Source organism: Muscardinus avellanarius (genome assembly GCF_963383645.1).
Source record: "Muscardinus avellanarius genome assembly, chromosome: 10".
Lineage (NCBI taxonomy): Eukaryota > Metazoa > Chordata > Mammalia > Rodentia > Gliridae > Muscardinus > Muscardinus avellanarius.
The window spans coordinates 50,354,997-50,368,853 of NC_137796.1; the positions used below are offsets into that span (position 1 = coordinate 50,354,997).

At 57.7% G+C, this 13,857-nt stretch overlaps 1 protein-coding gene across 1 annotated transcript; it reads left to right on the plus strand.

Annotated features, from left to right (window-relative positions):
- Positions 1 to 684: 684 nt before the first annotated feature.
- Positions 685 to 13,375, plus strand: CAPN12 (calpain 12; the record flags this gene model as incomplete). Its single annotated transcript, XM_080702756.1, has 21 exons — positions 685 to 924; positions 2,021 to 2,090; positions 2,219 to 2,337; positions 2,448 to 2,581; positions 3,502 to 3,670; positions 5,718 to 5,792; positions 5,866 to 5,951; positions 6,019 to 6,093; positions 8,458 to 8,621; positions 8,698 to 8,933; positions 9,325 to 9,336; positions 9,417 to 9,625; positions 9,730 to 9,772; positions 9,851 to 9,910; positions 10,287 to 10,344; positions 10,653 to 10,723; positions 10,816 to 10,878; positions 11,364 to 11,442; positions 13,001 to 13,117; positions 13,202 to 13,260; positions 13,349 to 13,375. The coding sequence occupies 21 exons, from the start codon at positions 685 to 687 to the stop codon at positions 13,373 to 13,375; spliced, it is 2,166 nt and encodes a 721-aa protein (XP_080558882.1).
- Between the last annotated feature and the right edge of the window lie 482 nt (positions 13,376 to 13,857).

The window sequence follows — 13,857 nt, forward strand, 5'->3', positions numbered from 1 at the left end:
TCCAGCCCTGGACACAGGTGCAGAGATGGCCCCCATGGTCAGCCCTGCCTGGGGTCACCCAGCTTTCTACCTTCCCGAAGGCTGAGTTGGAGTGAGGGCCAGGAGAGCCATGGATGAACAAGGACAGAAAGATGGAGAGGCTCAGAGGGCACACAGACAACAGACAGACAGACAGACACAAAGGGAAAGGACCCGGCAGAAAGAGTCAGAGACAAAACCCAAGAAAGGCAGCAGAGTAGGGAGACGGAGAGGGAGACACGGGGGTCGAGGCGGAGAGGAGCGACAGAGACCAGCAGTCAGTGGAGAGACAGGCAGAGCTCGGCACGCCTCCCTCCCCAGCCCTGTCCTCACGGCCTCCCAGGCCCAGCAGGCACCCCCACACTGACCTCCTTCTTGGCACTCCCACAGCGGCGACCAGTCCTTCCTCTGCTCTGCCCACCTCTCCTCCTGCTGCCAAGCCTATTAAGCTCCAGTCCTGGCCACAACTGAAGGGCCCACACCCCGGGCAGGAAACCACTGAAGAGGCGTCCCTGCTCCCTGGCACCCCAAACCATCAATTAATATTAACGAGGGAAGGCTCCTGCTGCCTAAAGACCCCCAACAGGGCTTGGATGGAGGGAGGCCCTGCCCCGTGACTCAGGAGGTTAAAGGGCCTGGGGCCAGTTCTGAGCCCAGAGTGTCCAGATGGCAAGCGGCGGCGGCAGGAGGGTCACCATCCAGCTGGTGGAGGAGGACGAGGGCCCTGGAGCTGCGGACCCACAGCCCTTTCGGGGCCAGAGATATGAGGCAATCCGAGCGGCCTGTTTGGATGCGGGGATCCTGTTCCGCGACCCTTACTTCCCTGCTGGCCCTGACGCCCTGGGCTATGACAAGCTGGGACCCGACTCGGAGAAGGCCAAAGGGGTGGAATGGAAGAGGCCCCATGTAAAGTGTGGTTGGGGCTGGAGCCTGGGGCTGGGGGAGGAGGGCTGGGGCTGGAGCCTGGGTCTGAGGGAGGAGGGCTGGACCTGGACCCCTGGGTCAGAAGGAGGAGGGCTGGGCCTGGACCATCTGGTCTGAGGAAGGAGAGCTGAGGTCTGGACCCTCGGGTCTGAGGGAGGAGGGCTGGGCCCAGACCCCCGGGTCTGAGGGAGGAGGGCTGGGGCCTGGACCCCCGGGTCTGAGGAAGGAGGGCTGAGGTCTGGACCCTCAGGTCTGAGGGAGGAGGGCTGGGCCTGGACCCTCGGGTCTGAGGGAGGAGGGCTGGACCTGGACCCCTGGGTCAGAAGGAGGAGGGCTGGGCCTGGACCATCTGGTCTGAGGAAGGAGGGCTGAGGTCTGGACCCTCGGGTCTGAGGGAGGAGGGCTGGGCCCGGACCCCCGGGTCTGAGGGAGGAGGGCTGGGGCCTGGACCCCCGGGTCTGAGGAAGGAGGGCTGAGGTCTGGACCCTCAGGTCTGAGGGAGGAGGGTTGGGCCTGGACCCTCGGGTCTGAGGGAGGAGGGCTGGGCCTGAACCCCCGGGTCTGGGGGAGGAGGGCTGGGCTTGGACCCTTGGGTCTGAGGGAGGAGGGCTGGGGCTGGAACCTGGGTCTAAGGGAGGAGGCTAGGCCTGGACCCTCGGGTCTGAGGGAGGAGGGCTGGGGCTGGACCCCTGGGTCTGAAGGAGGAGGGCTGGGCCTGGACCCTCGGGTCTGAGGGAGGAGGGCTGGGGCTGGACCCCCGGGTCTGAGGGAGGAGGGCTGAGGTCTGGATCCCCGAGTCTGAGGGAGGAAAGCTGGGCCTGGAGCCCTGGGCCTGAGGGAGGAGAGCTGGGACCTGGAGTCCTGGGTCTAGAGATGTGGGCTGGGGCCTGGACCCCCTGGATCTGAGGCAGGAGGCCACTGTGGGCCTGGCTCAGAGCAGGCATGGGCATCTGGGTTTCAGGGAAAAGCCAGGCCCCTGCCCACCTGTCCCCAGGCCTGTCACAGGCTGGAGGCCCTCATTACCCTGGTGCAAAGGAGGGCAGGCGGGGGCTGAGGCTGGACTCCCTCTCACCCCCAGGAGTTCTGCGAAGAGCCCCGGTTCATCTGTGAAGACATGAGCCGCACAGACGTGTGTCAGGGAAGCTTGGGTGAGACCCCTGGGCCATCCCCAGCCTCCAGACCCTGGCACCATGGCTGGGACGCCGCCGTGGAGCCCTGGCCCCGGGGCCCCATGTCCCCCCCCATCTCTCCTCACCCAGTCCAGCCTTTCCTCCAGGTAACTGCTGGTTCCTCGCCGCCGCCGCCTCCCTCACTCTGTACCCCCGGCTGCTGTGCCGGGTGGTTCCCCCTGGACAGGGTTTTCAACATGGCTACGTGGGTGTCTTCCACTTCCAGGTAGAGCTGAGATCCTCTGCCCGTGCCTCAGTTTCCCCCGTGGGGGGACAGTGATTCTTGGACTCTGGGGTTGGGGCAGCAGAGTCTGAGTCTGGGGTCCCCTCCCCCAGATTTGGCAGTTCGGCCGCTGGGTGGACGTTGTGGTGGACGACAGACTGCCCGTGCGCGAGGGGAAGCTGATGTTCGTGCGCTCGGATCAGCGGAATGAGTTCTGGGCTCCGCTCCTGGAAAAGGCCTATGCCAAGTGAGAACCCCAATGCCCCCACCGCTGCACCCCAAGACCCAGCAGAAGGCCCAAGCCACCTGGGGTCCCCAGAGTCCCCGCAACCTCTAGGACCCTCAGATCCCACTGAGGGTCCCGAACTGATATCACAGCATCCCCTGAGGATCTCCAAGTCAGACACCTCCCTCCACATCGCACACAACACATTCCTGAAACCTGCCAGTCACCCATCACCCCCAAGGACCCCGAAATCTCAGACATCAGACCCTAGACTCACCAGACCTAACGTTTATCCCCGTGTGGCCCTGTTATCTCAGAGCATTGCCCCTAGTCTATGGAGATATCCAAAGCACCCCAAAAGTGCTGGGTGTAATCCCTGGGACCCTCAATTCTTTTTCCCCATCCCAAGACTCCAAAATGCCTGACAAGCCCCAGAGGACTCACCTCCAAAGCGGGGTCCCCGCCGGGCGTGGTGGCGCACGCTTGTAATCCCCGCGCTTGGGAGGCGGAGACAGGAGGATCGCGCAGGTTCGAAGCCAACCACGCTGGCTTAAGAGACCCTGTTTCCAAATAAAAATATAAAAGATAGGTCTGGGAGTGTAGCCCAGAGGTAGAAGGGCTTCCGGGAACCCCAGTACCACCAAAAAAAAAAAAAAAAAAAAAAAAAAAAAAAAAAAAACCCACAAAGCAGGCCCCTCCCAGAGACTACGTGTCAGAGGAAGGGCCAGGGCTCCTGCAATCTGGCGCAGGACCCCACACCGCACAGTTCCGCAATCCTAGAGACCCTAGGTGTCTGGGTTTCCATAGTCCCCGATCTCAAGAGGCTAAAAATTTTAGGGATAATCCCTTGGGAGTCCCCCGCCCTGAAATAGAGGCTCCTAACCCATGAGGGGGTCCTAAGATACTTTCTGTGCCTCAGACCCCCACCCCCGCTCCCACAGGCTCCATGGCTCCTACGAGGTGATGAGGGGCGGTCACATGAACGAGGCTTTCGTGGACTTCACAGGTGGTGTGGGTGAGGTGGTCTACCTGAGGCAGGACATGCCCGGCCTCTTCTCTGCCCTCCGCCACGCCCTGGCCAAGGAGTCCCTTGTGGGCGCCACTGCCCTGGTGAGAGTTTGCCTCTCAGGGACCCGCTTCGGAACCAGAGCCATCGGGGATGCGGGGGAGGGCAGCTCACTGTGTCCTTTGCCTCTCAGCTTCTGCTATGGGCTTCTCCTCTCTCACAAATCAAACCAGGCAAATTACACAGAAATTGGTCTGCTCATGATGCCAGACGATTCAGGCACAGCCCCATCCAGGTGCTCAGAGGATGTTATTGATGTGTTTTTCTTTTCTTTCTTTCTTCCTCTCCTTCTTTCCTTTCTTCCTTTCTCTTTTTTCAAACTAGAGATTGAACCAGGGGTGTTCCAACTCCAAGCTACACCTCCAGCCCTTTTTATTTGTTATTTGTTTTTATTTATTTATTTATTTTTATTGCGAGTTTGGGGATGGAACCCAGGGGCATTTGACCTCCGAGGTACACCCCCTGCCCCATTTTTTTGTTCTTTTATTTTGAAACAGGGTCTCACTAAATTGCAGAGGGCCTCACTAAGTAGCTGAGGCTGTAATCCCGAATGCTGGGATTACAAGAGTGCGTCACCACGCTCGGCTATTATTTTTTTTTTTTTAATACAAGTGTTGCTAAGTGAGGCTGGCCTCAAACCTGCAATCCTCCTTTCTCAGTCTCAAAAGTACTGGGATTATAGCCACTGTGCCTGGCCGTAAATGTGTTTTTCTTTTCTTTTTTTTTTTTTAAGCTTAAGCAATTTTATTATTACAAAGGCAGAAAGAAAGAGACAGAAAGCACTGCATTGGAGGTGCAGTAGAGTAACTTGGAAATAAGTTACTCCAAATGTGTTTTTCTATGCCGGGGCTGGATCGGTCTCATTCTCAGACAGTATTTCTCATCAGGGTACAAAGGAGGGCCCACAGCTGCAGGTACGTCTCACCGCCAAGGGCGGGGGGGAGGTTATAATAAAGAGCACCTATTTTTGAGAATTTCAGCAAAAGTCCCAGGGTTGATGGTCCTGGGCTTAGCCTAAGCCATGTGTTCCGATGTGACCTTATCATGCACAACTCACTGACTAAAGGTCCCACCCAGTTTCTCATCCACTTGTCCAATCCTCTATGGAGTTACTGATTTTTTTTTTTTTGTACTGGAGATTGAGCCCAGGGGAGTCTACCTCCAAGCTACACACCCAGCCTGATTTTTTATTCTTTATTTGGAAATAGGGTCTCACTAAGTTGCGGTGGGCCTCACTAAGTAGCTGAGGCTGGCCGTGAACCTGTGACCCTCCTGTCTCAGCCCCCCAGTGTGTCCCACCATGTCTGGGTTATTTTTTGCCTTAAAACAGGGTTTCAGCCGCACGTGGTGGCGCACGCTTGTAATCCCAGCATTTCGGAGGCAGAGACAGGAGGATCGCGGTTTGCGGACAGCCTCAGCTACTTAGTGAGGCCCACCGCAACTTAATGAGACCCGGTTTCAAAGTAAAGAATAAAAAATAGGGCAGAGGGCGTAGCTCGGAGGTCAAATGCTCCTGGGTCCCATCCCCAGACCCGCAATAAATAAATAAATAAATGGATAAATAAATAAATAAATAAATAAATAAATAAAAACAGGGTTTCACTGAGTTGCTGAGAGTCTCGCTAAATTGTTGAGGCTGGTCTTGAACCTGCGATCCACCTGTCTCAGCCTTGCAAGTACTGGTAAGTCCTTGGAAGTACACCCGGCTGAGAAACTGATTCTTTTTTTCCTTGCGCTATTGGGGATTGAACCCAGGGGCCTTCTACCTCTGAGCTACACCTCTAGCCTTTTTTTATTTTGAAACAGGGTCTTGCTAAATTACTGAGAGCCTCACTAAGTTGCTGAGGCTAGCTTCGAGAATCTGCATCCTCCTGTCTCGGCCTCCCAAGTGCTGGGATCACAGGTGTGCGCCACCGCTTCTGTTTAGCTTGGTCTCTGGTTTCCATCTTCCGTTCTCCCTGTTCCTCTCCTCCTCGTGGCGCTGAGCCTGTGCCTTGGCTGACTCCTGCTTTGCTGGCAGCGGTCGGGGGCTGGAAGGGGCAGCTGCCCTCCGGTGCCCACTGCAGACTCTCCATCCCCGTCCATAACCAGAGCGATCGAGGCGAGTACCGTACAGAAGAGGGCCTGGTGAAGGGACACGCGTATTCTGTCACAGGCACACACAAGGTGAGCCGTCCCCAGCCGGGCTGGTGAGGCTGGGGGGGTGTCCGGGCACCACCCCACTGAACGCTGCCCGCAGGTGTCCCTGGGCTTCACCAAGGTGCGGCTGCTGCGGCTGCGGAACCCGTGGGGCCGCGTGGAGTGGACCGGGCCCTGGAGCGACAGGTGGAATGGGGCTGGGGCAGGGTGGGGGGCGTCCTCGCCTGCCGGCCCCTCACACCCATCTCTCCAGCTGCCCGCGCTGGGAGGCCCTGCCCACCGAGTGGCGAGATGCTCTGCTGGTAAAGAAGGAGGACGGCGAGTTCTGGTGAGTTCTCAGGACCCGGCTCTGCCTCTGGGAGGGCCGCTGGGCTGGGGACTCAGGGACAGGGTGAGAGGGGACAGGGGGATGTTTGTGGGGATGGGTCCTACTAGGGAAAAAACGTCCATATCAGCAGTAATTTGGTGGGAAAATTCTATTTTTTTTTAAATTAAGGAAAAAGTAGAGCCGGGCGTGGTGGCGCACGCTTGTAATCCCCGCACTTGGGAGGCAGAGACAGGAGGATCGCGCAGGTTCGAAGCCAGCCGTGCGCGCTGGCTTAGGAGACCCTGTTTCCAAATAAAAACATAAAAATAGGTCTGGGAGTGTAGCCCGGAGGTAGAAGGGCTTCCAGAAACCCCAGTACCACCAAAATAAATAAATAATTAAAAATAAAAATAAATAAATTAAGGAAAAAGTAATAGAACAGTAGTAAGGCATAAGAGTTCCTGGAGGGTTGAAAGGGGATGGGGAGCCCGGTGGGTGACGCATAGCTGTAATCCTAGTACTTGAGAGGCTGAGATAGGAGAATCATAGGGTTTCTTTGTTTTGTTTTGTTTTTTTGCAGTACTGGGGATGGAACCCCAAGGGGCATTCTACTTCCGCGCTTACACCCCCAGCCCTATTTTTTATATTTTTATTTTGAAACAGGGTCTAACTAAGTTGCAAAGGGCCTCACTAAGTAGCTGAGGCTGGCCAAGAACCGCGATCATCCTGTCTCAGCCTCCCAAATGTTGGGATTACAAGCGTGCGCCACCACGCCCGGTTAGGATCACAGATTTGAGGCCAGCCTCAGCAACTTAGTAAGGAAATAAATAATAAATACATAAAAATAAATAAATACATAAAAAAGCCAAGGGAATGTGGCGCATGATGGTGAATGCCTGTAATCCTAGTACTTGGGAGGCTGAGACAGGAGGATTGTAGGTTCCAGGACCGCCTCAGCAACTAGTGAGACTCTCACCAACCTAGTGAGACCTTGTTTTACAATAAAAACAAAAGAGGACTGAGGGCGTGAGCTTGGAGGTAGACTGCCCCTGGGTTCAATCCGTAGTACAAAAGGTGGGGGACTGGGAGTTTCACCTGGTGATGAAGTGCCTCTGGGTTCAATCCCCAGTACTAAAAAAAGTTAAAAACAGGCCAGGCATGGTGGCACATACTTGTAATTCCAGTGCTTAGGAGGCTGAAACGAAGATCACAGGTTCTTGGCCAGCTACAGGTACTTAGTAAGGCCCACTGCAGTTTAGTGAAACCCTGTTTCAAAAATAAATAGGGCCAACTGCAGTGGTGCAAGCTTGTAATCCCAGCATGTGGGAGGCTGAGACAGGAGGATTGTGGTTTGTGGACGGCCTCGGCTACTTAGAAGGCCCTTTGCAACGCAGTGAGACCCTGTTTCAAAATAAAGACTAAAAAATAGGGCTGGGGTGTAGCTCGGAGATAGAATGCCCTTGAGTTCCATCCCTAGTACTACAAGAAATAAAAATAGCCGGGTGTGGTGGCGCACGGGAGCTCGTAATCCTGTGCTTGGGAGGCAGAGACAGGAGGATCACGCAGGTTTGAAGCCAGCCGCGCTGGCTTAAGAGACCCTGTTTCCAGCACGGCGTGGTGGCGCACGCTTGTAATCCAGCATTTGGGAGGCTGAGACCAGAGGATTGCGGTTCGCAGACAACCTCAGCTACTTAGTGAGGCCCTCTGCAACTCAGTGAGACCCTGTTTCAAAATAAAGAAGAAAATATTGGGCAGGGGGTGTAGCTCGGAGGTCGAATGCCTCTGAGTTCCATCCTCAGACCTGCAAAACAAAAACAAAAACAAAAAATTTTATATATATATATATATATATATATATATATATATATATATATATATGGTCTAGGACTGTAGCCTGGAGGTAGAAGGGTTTCCAGGAACCCCAGTACCACCAAAATAATAATAATAAGTAAAGAATAGGGCTGGGATGTAGCTCAGTGGCAAAGTGCTTGTCAGCAAGTGTGCAGCTCTAGGTTCAATCCCCAGTCCAAAAGGACAAAAAGAATAAAAAATAGGGTTGGGTGTGTAGTTCAGAGGAAGAGTGCTCCTAGGTTCGATCCCCAGCACCACAATAAACAAACAAAAAACCAGAGGGCTGGGTGTGTGACTTGAAGGTTAAACACCCCTGGGTTCAATCTCCAGAACCAAATAAGTAAATAAAGGCAGTTTCACGGTAGTGGCGGGCGTGTCTGATTCTTGGTCATTTGCGGGTCAATTCTTAGAGACATCTGGAGGCCTGGGGCGGGAGCTGGGGCTCTGTGCTGGGGTGGCTCAGGCTCAGGAGCTGGGGCGTGCCCCTGTGGCCAGGGGTGGGGGTCTGAGGCCGGCCGCCCCCCACCCCCGCAGGATGGAGCTGCAGGACTTCCTGGCCCACTTCAACACCGTGCAGATCTGCTCCCTGAGCCCCGAGGTGCTGGGCCCCAGCCCCGCCGGCGGGGGCTGGCACATCCACACCTTCCAAGGCCGCTGGGTTCGCGGCTTCAACTCCGGCGGGAGCCAGCCGGGTGCCGGTGAGGCCTGGGGGCCCGAGCGCGGGCGGGTGGGGGCTGGGGTCCGCCGGGAACCCATCCCCTTCTCCTCCATTAGAACCCTTCTGGACCAACCCCCAGTTCCGGCTGACGCTGCTCGAGCCCGACGACGAGGAGGACGAGGAGGATGAGGAGGGGCCCTGGGGAGGCTGGGGGGAAAGAAGGGCGGGGGCGCCGGCCAGGAGGGGCCGCCTCCCCAAGTGCACGGTGCTCCTGTCGCTCATCCAGCGCAACCGGCGGAGTCTGCGGGCCAAGGGCCTCACCTACCTCACCGTGGGCTTCCACGTGTTCCAGGTGAGGCCTGGCCAAGCTGGGGGGCTCGGGAGCCCAGGAGCAGGGGGCGAGGGGAGGATGGAGAAAGGCTGGGGTCAGGGCAGGAGGGGACGGACCGAGCGCTCCGCCGGGTCCAGGCTGGGCGGGTCGGCGGCAGGGGCTAAGACAGGAGGGCTGCAGGTTCGTGGGCAGCCAGCCCAGCAATGAGCAAGACTCAGCAACCTACAGAGGCCCTGTTTCAAAACAAGAACAAACCCCAGAAAGGGCTGGGAGTATAGCTCGCGGGTCGAATGCCCCTGGGTTCGATCCCCAGTAGATAGACAGACAGACAGACAGACAGACCAAGGAAGAGCGCGGTGTGCGGTGGGAGGGGCAGGGAGGGGTCCCTGAGCTCGCCCTGCTCTTCTTGCAGATTCCAGAGGAGGTGGGTCTCAGCGGGGCGGCCGGCCGGGCGGGCGGGAGGGCCGTGGGGAGGGCGCTCGTGATCACGCCGCCCGCCCGCAGCTGCTGGGGCTCTGGGACTCCCCGCGGAGCCGCGCGCTGCTGCCCCGGCTGCTGCGCGCCGACCGCTCGGTCTTCTGCGCCCGCCGCGACGTGAGCCGCCGCTGCCGCCTGCCCCCCGGCCACTACCTGGTGGTGCCCAGCGCCTCCCGCGAGGGGGAAGAGGCCGACTTCACGCTGCGCATCTTCTCCGAGCGCAGCCACACCGCCGTGTGAGCCCCCAGCCCCTCCTGGGGACCCCCAGCCCCGCCCAGGGCCCTGCAGCCCAGGGGTGGTATGAACAGCCCCCTCCTCATCTCGCCTCTGCCATTTTCAGGGAGATCGACGACGTAATTAGCGCCGACCTGGAGGCTCTCATGGTGAGGGGCTGCTCTGGGAGGGGACACGACCGAGGGGGAGAGAGCTTTGGGCCAGGACTAAACTCCCCTACCCCACAGGTCCCCTACAAGCCCCTGGAGGTGGATTTGGCCCAGCTGTTTCTGGAGCTGTCTGGGGAGGTGAGGAGGGGCCCAGGGCTGGGGTGTCCCGCCCCTGCCCCACCTCTTCCTGTGCTTACATTACACCCCACCAGCGTCATTTCTGGACAAGCCCACAGCTCTTGCATGCCTGGGGCCTGAGCTCAGTCCCTTCACCCACACACCTTGCCCAGGCCTCCTCCTTCCAAAGTGCCCTTCCATGGCAGCTGGCCTTGCACCCGCCACTGTGGACTCGCACCGCCCTCCCAGTGCCGCCCTGCTCTCTGAGACAGGCATTTCCCCCATCGTGAGCCCTAAGAGGACATTATCACGTCCCCAGCACCGCCCAGCACAGGGCCTGACCCAGGGCAGTTTGACTGGCTTCATGAGCCACTGGCCTCACAGTGGCTTTCCCTAGGAGGAAGAACTCAATGCCTATCAGCTCCAGACCTTATTAAGCATCGCCCTGGAGCCTGGTGAGTTGGCCTTCCAGAGCTACACCCCACAGAGCCCCGTGTTAATCCGTGATGCCAGGGGTCAAGCAGGGCAGCACCCCCGCATGTGTCCCGAGGTGGGTCCTGTGCCTGGCTCTCCACAAGCTCCCCGTCCTCTGAGAAGCAGGGTGTGTAGCTTCTGTGAGCCCAGACTCCAAATGCCCTGCCTGGATTCAAATCCCAGCTCTCTTCCTACTTCGGGGAGTTATGTCTATAGAGCCCTTGCAGTGATGGCCGGCACACAGGAAGCACGAGGGCATTTTGTTTTGTATTGCTTTTTTCCCTTGTAGCCAGGGCCAACACCAGGACCCCTGGAGAGATCGGGCTCAGGACCTGTGAGCAGCTGCTGCGGTGCTTTGGGGTACGGGGCCAGTGCTTGGGGGCGGGGGGGGTGTTGAGGCCTCTCCTTCCCTTTCTGGCGACTTCACCTTGACCGGATGCCCCCATTTACAGCACGGGCCAAGTCTGTCCCTGCACAACTTCCAGCAGCTCTGGGGCCGCCTCCTGGTGTGGCAGGTAAGGTGGGGCCCAGCAGGGCTGCGTCTCCCAGACACACCCTGTGTGCATCAAGGCCCAGAGAACAAGGGCGAGGGGGCCACCCGATGCCAACTTGGAATAGCCTGGCTTGGATGCCCCTACCCCTCCATCTGGTTCTGAATCCTAGCTCAGCCCCTTTGTGGCTGGGTGACCCCCCACCAGGTCACCTCCCCTCCAAGGAGCCTACACGTAGCTGCCCCATCCCCTAGAAGAGGTGGGAGGCGGGAGGCGTTCCATACCAGTGACAGCCATTCGCCACCACTTAATGCCCCTCCCCCACACTTTTGTGGGTAGAATCGGCTGGTCCTGGGGCGGGGAGCTCCTACCATTCCCAGGTAAAAGCGAGCTGCAGGCCTGGCCATGGCTAGGAGAAGGAGGCCTAAGGGGAGCCAGGCGTGGGCTTGGGATGCCTTTCCAGCCTCTCGGGGGACCTGGGGAGGACTGACCTATGTCCCCTCTCCCAGGCCACATTTGACAAGTTCGATGAAGATGCCTCAGGCACCATGAACTCCTACGAGCTGAGGCTGGCGCTCAATGCTGCAGGTGTGGACGGGGACCTGGGCCCTGGGAAGGAGGGGCACAGATCCTCCCAAGAAGGGTCCGGAGCGTCTACCGGGAGGTTGAGGGCTTCCCGGAGAGGCAGAACAAGCCATCCCTTTGGTGTGAAAGCCCAATATCCTCACCAGGACATGGGGCTGGAGAGAGAGGCTCTTCCCGAGCTCCAAAGCAAGTCAGAAAAGTGCCCGCATGGGGATGTTGTGGGCCCTTGCAGGTGGACTGGGCCAGCGCTGGAGCTCCCCCAGCTGCACACCAGGTCCACGTGCCACCGCACAGTAGAGGAAGCCCAGGGGAACCGGAGGCTGTGATTGTGGCCCAGTGGGAGTAAAGAGGGAGGGGCTCGCGTATAGCCAGTGTCCAGGGATGTGTGAGACAAGATAAGCCAAGTCGGGGGAGGGAGAGATGGCGTCAGGAGTAGGTTGGGAGCCATGGTGTGGTGTCTGAGACAACCAGGAGCAGAGGCAGGGGAATGAGGACGGAGGACAGAGAGATCAAAGGTTTGCATTCATTCATTCACTGCTGCTGACGCCTGGCACATGCCAGGAATAATCTTACAAAAGAAAACTTACAAAGTGCTCTTGAGAACTGTTCAAACAGGAATGGCAGTCAGGCAGCTGAAGACGCTGGGCCTGTCTCCGAGCCTGCCACCCCATCTGGCCAGGTTCCCCCCAGCCCTGGCCATAGCACTCCCTGCCCCAGTGCCTGAGGGTGGAGGAATGTCAGGGGGCCATGACCCGTGATGGTCACACAGCCAGGAAGAGGCAGTCTCCCAGACAGAACAGCCCACAACGCACTCGCTATGTATCTGTTAAATGGGTAAAGGGGCAGTGAACTTGTCCAAGGATTTTGTGTATCTGGCCACGGGGACAGAGGTGAGGGGGAGGGGCCACCTGGCAACCTTTAGTCTCTGGGGGGGGGGGTCGAGAACCATGGTGGGGCTTTTGAAGATCTCTGTTAGCATTCTACAGCAGAGATTACTTGTGAACTTTAGATGTGGCGTTCAATGTAAATCACAAAGAAACAATTGCTTATCAGATGGGACAAAAATATCTTTGCTGCATGGAGGTATTCTTTGGTGCCCATCAGCAGGGAGAAAGTCCCGCACCGTTTAAAGAAACAATAAGCTGGGCACAGTGGCACATGCCTAATATCCTGGTACTTAGGAGGCTGAGTCTGGAGGATCAAAGGCTTGAGGCCAGTCTTAGCAATTTATTGAGAGAGACCCTGTTTCAAAATAAAATAGGGACGGGGGTATAGTTTAGAGGTAGAATGCTCCTGGGTTCAATCCCTAGTACCAAAGAAAGGAAAGGAAGAGAGAGACACACGGATACAACATGGAAGGTGCCAGACATGACGTGACAGGTCACTCCGCCTTCACATAACCCTGTGAGTTGGGGCTGTTGTGAGGAGTGAGGGGGCAGCCTACGGCCGCAGTGCCAGATCTGACCCCAGGCCACCTGCAGGAAGAGGGCAGGCAGCCATGGTAACCTCGCATGGTGGGGTGGGGCGCAATGCTGCCCTGGCTCACGGCGCCTCCCCCTAGGCTTCCACCTCAACAACCAGCTGACCCAGGCCCTCACCAGCCGCTACCGGGACAGCCGGCTGCGCGTGGACTTTGAGCGCTTTGTGTCCTGCGCAGCCCAGCTCACCTGCATCTTCCGTAAGTGCCAACCTGGGCTCAGTGGGCGCAGTGAGGATGAGTCTTGTGGTTGGGAGGGCACTCACACTGCCCCTCTCTGCACAGGCCACTGCAGCCAGCACCTGGATGGGGGCGAGGGGGTTGTCTGCCTGACCCATAGACAGGTGAGCCTGGGATGGAGGGCCGGGTGGCTCTGGCACCTCCCCAGCCAGGAGCCCTGCCTCAAATCTGTCTCTTCCTTCTCTTGTCCAGTGGATGGAGGTGGCCACCTTCTCCTAGGACCTGAGCGCCTGCTGCTGGAGGCAGGGAGCTGAGCAAGGCCACCCTGCTTTGAGCCCCGCACCCCCTGCCTGGCACCGCTGGGCTGCTGGCTGGGCCACCTCTGTGCTCTGCCTGCCTCGCCCGCAAATGGAGCAGGTGGCAGCGGTACTTTTCTTGTGTAGCCTTCGTGGGTTAATTCCGGCTCCCTACTCAGAATGGTGCCTGGCTTAGAGGGGCCCACATACCCTTTTACTTTACACATGGGTGGGAACAGGGACAGAGGGCTTGCACGTTCTCCTGAGAGGTGGACAACAGACAGCAGAGAGTGAGAGAGAGAAAGGAAGGACACTGCATGAATCCTTAAAAATATTACATGTTTTATTATCCTGTCCCCAGAAGTGTGGTTTATCCAGAAACCAAGAAAAAAATCAATCAGAATAAATTCAATGGTGGGGGCATCAACTACCAGGCAGCCAGTCCAGCAGCCCACCTCCACCCTA